This window comes from Aricia agestis, chromosome 4 (genome assembly GCF_905147365.1).
Source record: "Aricia agestis chromosome 4, ilAriAges1.1, whole genome shotgun sequence".
Classification (NCBI taxonomy): Eukaryota; Metazoa; Arthropoda; class Insecta; order Lepidoptera; family Lycaenidae; genus Aricia; species Aricia agestis.
In genome coordinates, this window is record NC_056409.1 from 21826876 (window position 1) to 21836987 (window position 10112).

General features: G+C 35.7%; 2 protein-coding genes across 2 annotated transcripts; one reads left to right on the top strand and one right to left on the bottom strand.

Moving 5' to 3' along the window:
- Positions 1-405: 405 nt before the first annotated feature.
- Positions 406-2288, top strand: LOC121726453 (all trans-polyprenyl-diphosphate synthase PDSS2-like). The gene is made up of 2 exons (XM_042113835.1): positions 406-741; positions 1291-2288. Exons 1-2 carry the CDS (start codon positions 502-504, stop codon positions 2254-2256), a joined length of 1206 nt encoding a protein of 401 aa, XP_041969769.1. The 5' UTR covers positions 406-501; the 3' UTR covers positions 2257-2288.
- Positions 2289-5907: 3619 nt separating this feature from the next.
- Positions 5908-10112, bottom strand: LOC121726016 (exosome complex component RRP46). Its single transcript, XM_042113231.1, has 5 exons — positions 9937-10112; positions 8699-8825; positions 6887-6995; positions 6266-6464; positions 5908-6048 (listed from the first exon to the last, which is right to left on the bottom strand). The coding sequence occupies exons 1-5, from the start codon at positions 10034-10036 to the stop codon at positions 5924-5926; spliced, it is 660 nt and encodes a 219-aa protein (XP_041969165.1). The 5' UTR covers positions 10037-10112; the 3' UTR covers positions 5908-5923.

Consider the following 10112-nt stretch of genomic DNA (forward strand, 5'->3'; position numbering starts at 1 on the left):
TTAGTAAAAATATAAACGTACCGATCCAAGGACAAACTTTTTTAAATTTCTTCACTTTTTTGACGGACTACAAATTAATTTAAAAAAAAGCAAATTGGTCGAAAAATTTGACCGATATATCGTTAAATCGAGACCGATATTGATATTTTTTCAAATATCGATGTATCGATATATCGATATTTTCTTTCAATTTCGACATCCCTATAATACGACACTTTGACAGTTTATGTACCTCGGAGAACCGGAACATAAAATGGCGGACCGACCACAGTATTTTGATTTGGTAGAGACCATTATGCCGCGTCCACTTATAAAAGTCAATGAAAAAATGAATTATGACATAACTCGGATTAATGTTAAAACTCAAAAATGCTGTCAGTGTCAAACTCAAAGTGTGAGAAATGACATAATCACGCGAGTGGCGCGCATATTTATTTAATTTTTCCAAATTATCAATGAATATTTTGTTGTAAAAATATTTCAAGAACACTTGTGATCACCATGTCGTACGCTATTGTCCGTCATTTGCGTAGAACTATTCTAAGTTCCCAATCAATAAGGCTCGAGACCACCGTGACAAGCCTTACCCAGGAAGAATTTGTTTTCAAGCCTCCTGTAACCCAATGGAACAAATTAATAAGAGAAGCTGAGAAAATTGTTGGATATCCTACCTCCTTCATGAACCTACGGTGGTTACTGAGCGATGAGTTCGCCAATTTAGCTATACATTTAAGAAAAATTGTAAGTACCATTACATGAAATATTTGTATGAAAACCAATTATTTGTAAATGAAAAGTCCAGATTAAAATTTAAAAAATTGTAAAAATTATAAAACACCTCATACGAAGGCTAAAACATAAAACCAATAAATATATTTTACTATGTTACTATTTATAGTAATCTAGACCTTATTATACCTATTTCATTTTTCATTAAAATATTAGTCTTTATTTTACTCATTGATTAATTAATAATAAAACTCTAAAAATAAGTAACTTTTGTATTACTAGAACAAAAGAAAAATATAAGGAAATATTACATAATGTTATGACACAAGTCTACAGAGTACAAGGTCGCAATGATTAGTATTAATATAGCACAAGGAACTTGTTTAGTTTTCACACTTTTAAAATTATAAGTGTAAAGTGATCTCATAATTTTCCACTCTTTTGTATTTTGTTTCTATATCATTTGATTTTACTATTTAGGGACATGTGTTCTCTCAAAAAAGTATGGTACTCTCACTTTCCTTATAAGTAATGTCCAATGATATGTCTGATATGTTACAGGTTGGCAGTAACCATCCAATAGTAAAGACAGCAAGAACACTTTTATACAATGAGCACAACAATCTCCAGCCATGGGGATTGGTTATTTTGCTGCTGTCCAAAGCGATAAGCACTCCTAACGACACCTTACAGACCCCTACACTCATTGAGAAGCAGAGGATGCTGGCCGAGCTCACCGAAATGATCAGAACAGGCCACTACATCCACCGGGGGCTCCTCAACATGCCCCTAGAAGAACAAGACAGTACCAAAGAAACATCAATGTTCGCTAACAAGATTGCTATTCTCATTGGAGACTACTTGCTGGTGACCGCTAATGGTATGCTAGCCCGCTTAAGGAACCAGGATTTATCACATCTAATATCCACAGCGCTGAGGGACTTAAGCGAAGGGGAGTTCTACGGGACCCGAGATGAACAAAACATGCCTTTGCCTGGAAAGCCTGTCCAGAATAAAAATGATTTCCTTAAAATTTCATGTGAAACAGTTCCTCTGGATGTTACCGATGTGTCTGGTTCTCCCAAAAGGGAGTGGGTTTTACGGACTATGTACAATGGTGGGACACTATTTGGACGTGGGTGTGAGGGTGCACTGTTACTGGCAGGCAAAAGTGAAGAGGAGCAGAAAAAGGCCTACCTCTTTGGCTGCCATTTGTGCCTGGCATGGCAAGCTGCCAGTGAGCTGCAGAAGTTTGCTGAGGACTCCAAGGAACCTTTCTCAGTAGTCAGTGCACCAGTTTTGTTTGCCCTAAGTGAAAATAATGAACTATTTAAACAGTTTGAAAATACTAAAAGCATTACGAGCATTGACCTCGAAAACTTGAAAAATGAAGTCTTTAAAACTAAAGCTTTAGAAAAGACTAGAGAACTGCACAGAGAGAATGTGGAAAAAGCTATAAGTTACATAGATATGTTTGGAGACAACCAGTCTACACAAACTATAAAAAAACTAATAGACAGTGTTTGATACTAAATATTTTATACCAGAAACAGCAATAATTAGATAATGTAGTTAATACACATGTGATTACTTCTGTGTGTGTAACACTCGCATAGAGAATTATATTATGTCAATGTAAAAATAATAATTTATAATAAGGCAACATCAACATATTGCCTTATTATATCATATAAGAGAAAAATATTCTGTATCACACTGGCTCTTTTATCTTGGCCTATTGATGATTGTAAAATAATAATCGGAATGGGAATTCTATATTTAGTTTAGCTGTCACTCTGTTGTTATGTGTTTAAAGCGGGCTCCACACTCGCGGCGCGAAAGGCCGCGAACTGCGAGTGTGGATAGTTCGCGGCTTTCCCCGTCCGGTGTCGGTTTTTGGCCCGCGACAAAGGGCTTGCGAAGCGCGAACGCAAACATCATCTACACTCGCTTTTATTTGCAATCGCACACAATGTAATGCGGGCTCCACACTCGCGGCGCGAAAGCCCGCGAAGGCCGCGAGTGTGGAGGGTTTCGCGGCTTCGCGGCTTTCCCCGTCCGGTGTCGGTTTTCTGGCCCGCGACATTTTGATAAGCACACTATGTAAGAGCAGCAGCAACAACGACTTCAACGTCCATTTTACTCAAATGCGCGAATGTAAATGTGAAGATTACGAGCGTATTTATCCGGATCGTGTTCATGGCGCGTAGCGTTCGTGAATCGCGGCCGCAATTCGCGCCGCGAGTGTTAAGCCCGCTTTAGAGCAGAAGCAACAGTGACTTCAACGTCCATTTTACTCAAATGCGCGAACGTAAATGCGGATTGCGAGTGTATGCGCCGCGCCGCGCCGTGAACACGACGCAAACAAATACGGCCCGTATTTGTTTGCGTCGTGTTCACGGCGCGGCGCGTAGCATCCGTAAATTGCAGCCGCAATTTGCGCCGCGAGTGTGGATAGGGCTTAAGAGAATTATGCCTTAGGGGGGTATTACATTATCATTTATATATATGATCATTTCTATATATATCCTATATATATGATCATTTCTATGATCATATATATAGGATCCAATATATATGATCATTTGATCATATCTGCATATTACATTATCATATTTCATTGATCCTGTTTTACGTCATATGTGGTTTCAATAGCCAATGGAGAGCGCTAACGCTGACAGGTATTGACGTCAGGGTTACTAGATCTCAGAGAATTCGATTTGTCAAAAGACATCGTCATTTTTAATATGGCTTGTTTTTTGTTATTTCAGCAAGATTATCCAAGTATATAATTAGAAAAATCCCCCTTAGGGGGTTATTAGATTATCATATACAGGGTGTAACAAAAATAAGTGATAATACTTTAGGGTGTGTACGTGTTCCTTGTAGAGAGTTCACTGTGAAAGTAGCAGCTCTGAAAGACGAAATTTTTTTTCCACTTTTGTATGGGCAAGCGCCCGAACGTCACGAGTTTTCCCATACAAAAGTGAAAAAAAAATTGGGTCTTTCAGCGCTGCTACTTTCACAGTGTACTCTCTATAAGGAAGACATACACACCCTAAAGTATTATCACTTATTTTTGTTACACCTTGTATAGGTATTGGATCCGAGATCATTGAGTAAATGATATTGGATAATGTAATATAGACATATGATTCATTTCTTCCTTGATCATAGATTTTTGACATTTGCTGAGAGATTGGATCCAATACGGTCATAGAAATAGGTGTTGCCAGTTATTTAATATAAAAAAGAGTTTTTAATTTCTTGTTCGTTAATATGTTTCAAATAATGTAATGTAATTATTTTTCTAATTATATAGATATATTGGATCCTATATATGATCATAGAAATGATCCAATATAAATGATAATGTAATGGGGGGTATAATAGATAGAAGTCGCAGCACGACGCTGCATTTTTTATATTATAGTTATTCGAAATTGTACTTTGTAGCAACTAGCAACCAAAGATACACATTTTATTGCAGCATGGTGCAGCTTGAAATTTTAACTCTTGCAATGGTTTGTGTACCTTTTTGTGATGTAAGTAAAGTTTAATTTTTATTTATTCATTCACTTTTTAATAATTATTTTGTACCGCGTTGCGTCTCGATGTAAAATGACGCTCTGTTCTGACTTCTGTGGGATTTGTTTAGACCAATTAGACCTAAAAATGTCTGCCTCGCAATTTGATTGCCAGTTAAGTTAAATGTAACAAATTTTATGTGATATTATAAGTTTAATTTAAGTGTTACTTTTATATAAAATTATTAAGAAAATATCAAACAAGTACAATAAAATATACACCCAAAGATAAAAAAAATATTGTGATACTTATTGTTTCAAATAAAAAACTACAAGTTATTTAATTGTTTCTCTATTTACCTGAGCTCAACCTGAGCTTAGCCCCAATTTCACTGACGTCTGTTAATGACTAGTGTGTCGTGTCTTTTCTTTAATTTATAAGGAAGAACGAAAGAGGATTACCTCTTTTATCACATTAGTGATACTAATTCGAGCGTTAACAGATCTTGGTGAAATTGGGGCTAAAAACCTTGTATTTGTATCGATTTTTTAATTTGATAAGAAATTGTTGATTCCATTACAATTCGTTTGGTATAAGATGACGCGTATGTAGACGATAAATAGAAATCTGAAATAATCGGCCAAGTGCGAGTTGGACTCGCGCACGAAGGGTTCCGTACCGCTGCAGAAGCGAGCTATACGATCCATTTATAAAATGTCATCCTTTGAGTCTCTCAGAGAAAAGTTTAAAGAAATAAGAATTTTAACCATAATCTCTCATTAAATTTTGGACAATGTGCTATACGTGAAAAAAAATGTAAATAATTTTAAAATGAAAAGTGACATTCACTGCAGGAACACTAGGAATAAGCACAAGCTAGATATACCAATAACCAGGCTGAGCAAAGTAAACAAATCTTTCAAAGGTCAATGTATACGCCTATACAATAAAATCCCAGAAAACGTCCAAAATCTTTCAATTAATAAATTTAAAAAAGTTGTTAAAGAACGATTGTGTGCTAAGGCTTATTATAAGGTAACTGATTTTCTCAATGACAGCACACCTTGGGAAAAATAAGCTGACAAATCATAGGTCGCTTCTATAATATAATTAATGGCACTGCATTTTTACATACTTAGTGTAATTTAGCTTAAGCTATTATTGTTATTTTCCACCTTTCACCTGTCCCGTTTTCACCCTTTGGGTACGGAACCCTAAAAATCAATTGTCCATAATATGTCTCACGACTCGCGACTCTCAGGACATTTAAATGGGCGCGGTGTCTCTGTGATGTTGTGGCATTTGCATGAGATGCGTCGGTCACTTTGTATGGTCAATTCTGTGCTATTGATAGTACATGATGGAGTCAGTTTGTTTCTGTTTAGGAACAGTGGCAACTCCTGTATTATTCTTTACGATAAAATCGGTACAAGTAAGGATATGGTTGCTTACAACTTCAAGAACTCTGGGCGAAACTGTGGGGTGCAGCTGGTACATTTTTTGCCGAGTGACCTCATAATAATTATTTATTGTGTGCGGCCTTTACGTACTTAGATTGTATTATTTGCTTATTTCGCTTTATTAACTATTGCTGGGTATTTAATTTGGCCTTCATTTAAATTAGGTGAAGGTTTAAGCATATAAAACGTATAATAATATTTTTTTATTAAATAACATTAGAGTAAGTGGTGACGATGTCCCTGTAGAACTTGAAAACGAGGTCGCTGGCGAGCCGGCACCGCGCCATCGCCTCCTCGTATGTGTGCTCGCTGAAACTTCCCTCCGTGAAACCTGCATATAGTTATACTTTAAATGAGATAATTTTATACATTTATTAATTGGTTTCTCGGCTGCCAGTCCTTCAATGAAATATTATTATTATTTGAAAGGGAAATACACCATCTTAGACCCATGGTAACATTGCATTTTACTATTTGTGCCCTCACTTCATCAATCTTCAGCAATGATCTCCTATAGTTTTATGATTATGAATACTAGCACAACTGACCTGTAACGAGATTTTTATCTCGATTGTCGAACACAAAATACAGTAACGCTTTCGCATTTTGCACTTGTGCATAGTTAGGATCCAGAATAAGATTGCCGACTTCGTCAACAGCGCATCCCACCGCTGCCACCAAATGTCTCATCGACACCCCCGAGTTGAGGAGAGCCAAGCATGTGCAGTTTATTGCACATGTCAGTAGCTGAAATCATACAGAAATTACCTCAATTGAATTTGAGTATCGTGACGGAAATTTGGAATGACCACGTAAATACACCAGAGTGCTGAGTGAATTTTATGACTTTACCATTAAATTAAGTATGAACTATGAAGGTATCGAAAGGAAATCCTCAGAAAAAAAATAGCAACTAATTCAATGCCACACAAATCGTAGCTAACATCCTCAGTGGACGAAATTTCTTGGGAGCCCAGGGTCCTGGTAGTGCTGAAAAAAATGGCGCCCCTTTTGTTTACCTTCAGCGCCCCTTTTTATCCCCCGCGCCCGGGGTGGTCGCCCAGCGTTAACGCCGCTACTGCCTCAGTGTAAAGAACCAAAAACTCACTTAGCCCACAGAAATGCACTGCATATGTATGTGTGATTTCTATGTTACAAGGTATACTTACTCCACCATAATCTTCAAGCTCCTGTATTGTTATGGTGATCCCGGTACGTGGATACAAACACCCTAGTATTGCTGTTTCACATGTTTGTTTTATCACATTCTCTTTGTATCTGAAATATTTTAGAAAAACAATGATTTGAATATCTTGATATAAATAATAATCTAGCCTGGTCCTTAACTTTATATAGGCATGAATTTATTTATGCCCAGGTCAATATAGTTTTCCGCAATATTTACCCCATGTTCTTAATAGGTTCTCAGTTCATAGGACTCAAAGTATCTCCATACCCAGCAAAATCAGTTGAATAATTTAACCACAAAGAAGTAACAGACTCACTTCCAGGTGATTAGAAAGACACAATAGAAAGAAAACATTCACTTCTTTCACTGAGCCTAATTTAACAGATCATCAACATGGTTTTCGAAACGGACGTTCTACTGTAGCTAATCTTGTGCCATTTGTTTCCGATTTATGTGAGCGTGTAGATAATGGTGATGAAATTGATGCGATATATACTGATTTTAGCAGCGCGTTTGACAAGGTGAATCATCGTCAGCTAATACAAAAACTCAGGAATTTTGGCTTTACGGGTTCTCTCTTGGATTGGTTTAAATCATATCTCCCGAATCGACCGCAAAATGTCGTTGTGAATGGTTTTGTGTCGCGTACGTATTGCGCAGATTCAGGCGTCCCACAAGGTTCCCATTTGGGTCCAAAGCTATTTTTACTATTTATTAATGATATTACATCCCAAATAAAATACTGTCTGAAATCTTTATATGCAGATGACTTGAAAATATATAAAATTATAAAAAATAGTAGTGACGTTGCTCAAGTCCAAAAAGATCTAAACGAAATAAAATCTTGGTGTGACTCTAATAACATGATGCTCAACGTTAATAAATGCTTCCATATAAAATTTTCACGAAAAATAAAACCACTTGCTTGAGTATAAAATTGATGGCTCTATTGTAAAAGGGGTTGATGAAATTAAAGATCTCGGTGTAATCTTAGATAACAAATTAAAATTCATCAAACATTATGATAACATTGTAGCAAAATCCGCTCGTATGCTCGGCTTTGTTAAGAGAAACTCTAAAAATTTTAAGCAACCCAAAACTAAAATCATGTTATATAACGGACTCGTCCGTAGCCACCTTGAGTATGGTAGCATAGTCTGGAGTCCATATTACGTAGTGCATTCTCAAAGGATCGAAAACATACAGCGGGCTTTTACTAGATACCTAGCTTACGGCAGTAGCGGATTTTCACATAGGCAACCATACGAGCAACGTCTGAATAAATTCGATATGGTCACCTTACGGAATAGAAGAATATTACTTGACTTGTGCTTTCTGTATAAAATTATCCACGGTAAGGTCATATGTAACAGTCTGCATAATCATATAACCTTAAACGTACCATACAAATATCCTAGAAATAAAATAACTAAGACATTTTATATTCCTCCCTGCAAAACTAATCTTGGGTTACAATCTCCGATGACTAAAATATTTGCTCAATATAATAAAATAAATAGTATTATTGATCTCGATGTGTACCATGATAAATATTTTGACTTTACGAAAAAATTAAGAGACTCATTTGTTTAAGTTTATATTATTTTATTTAAATTAAAAATTTTGATGAATAATAATTACATAATATTATTGTTATTAATGCTATGTACACCGTAGTTGTCGTATGCATTAGATATAATACAAATTGTTATTTTAGTTTTAAGTAAAAAATGTATGCGATGTGGTTGTAATAAAAAATAAAATAAAATATATGAAAATGAAGGAAAGTTACCTGTCTGCTACTGATGGTTTGCCACCTTTACTACTGAACAACACTTCAAGAGTTGCTTTCTCTATGCTTTGGCTTGTGGTCTTAATATCTAGCGGACCATTTGCACTTACCACAACTACTGTTTCACCTGAAATGTAAAATTAGATTAGAAAAAATCGGCCAAATGCGAGTTGGACTCGCGCACAAAGGGTTCCGTACCACTATAGAGCAAAAATAGAGAAAAATGTATTTTTGTATGGGAGACCACCTTAATTATTAATATTATTTAAATGGTATTATTATTTATTAAAGTATAAAATATAAAACTGAGTATTTTATGAAAATTTCATTTGTCATCATTGATACAAAGAAAAAAATGTAAAAGAATCACTAAAGGTGAACACACACTAAGCCGGATCGAACAAACCGAACGAATCGAATTCTCAGAAGGCCTTACTGGGATCCTGCCAGATTCGACCGATTTGACGACGGGCAAATGTGCGAGGTTTCATAGCATTTCATATAAAGAATAGGGATGATGACAAGGTCAAAGATTAGCGAATTTTGTTAATAAAATAAAGAAATCACGGTGAAAAATAAGTGTTCTCAAAATTTCAGCTGGATAGCATTTTTATTTTTTTTGTTATGCGCCTTCAAAGTTGGATAATCAAGTCGATTTTTTTTTTCAATTAAATTTCCTAATATTTGTATACCATTCGATAACTTATGCAATTAAAAGCAACTTTTGTTATGAAACCACTTTCACAAATGCAATATTTAATATACCTGTCTAACAAAGTTCTCTCCCGATGCGTACAAACTACGAAAGAGTGACGTCAGTCTTTCGTAGCACTTTGTATGGAGCGTTTCGGGCAAGTCAATTTTATGAGATGTTTGAATTGTCATATCTTGGTGAATTCTTAAGCTATCAGGATCATTCTTTCAGCAATGTTTCTATTTTTAAGGGTCTTTCAATTACCAATAAGAAAAAAAAATAGTCATCAAGCCTATTCTAAAATTCGTTTCTTTCGGCTCGTTCCATTCTTTCGGCTGCGATAAGCGTGCGTTTACCTTAAAATCATTAAAAAATAACGTTTGTTGTATGGTACTTGTGAAAATTTCAACTCCCTAGCTATTACCATTCTTGAGTTACAGTCTAGAGACAGACGGACAGACATCGAAGTCTTAGTAATAGGGTCCCGTTTTACCCTTTGGTTACGGAACCCTAAAAAAATGAAGAACAAAAGAAATAACCTTACCTTGAGAAAGAATTGCAGACCCATCTGATTTACTAAGATAGTTGAGTTCACACTTTAATGGTTTAAGTTTGAAATCCTTTTCTTCTACAACCATTTTCATTTTTTTGGTAGGAAACTACAATCAAAACTAATGATCAATAACTTTTAAAAATTTCTAACCTCCAAAGGCAATGTTT

Excerpts from the sequence above, each read along its gene's own strand:
- LOC121726016 (XM_042113231.1), bottom strand. The coding sequence starts at position 10,036 with ATGAAAATGGTTGTAGAAGAAAAGGATTTCAAACTTAAACCATTAAAG. Across the intron at positions 8,826-9,936 it reads GTCTGCAATTCTTTCTCAAG|GTGAAACAGTAGTTGTGGTA; the intron begins GTAAGGTTATTT and ends TTTACATTTCAG. Across the intron at positions 6,465-6,886 it reads AGCTTGAAGATTATGGTGGA|CTACTGACATGTGCAATAAA; the intron begins GTAAGTATACCT and ends GTATGATTTCAG.
- LOC121726453 (XM_042113835.1), top strand. The coding sequence starts at position 502 with ATGTCGTACGCTATTGTCCGTCATTTGCGTAGAACTATTCTAAGTTCC. Across the intron at positions 742-1,290 it reads CTATACATTTAAGAAAAATT|GTTGGCAGTAACCATCCAAT; the intron begins GTAAGTACCATT and ends GATATGTTACAG.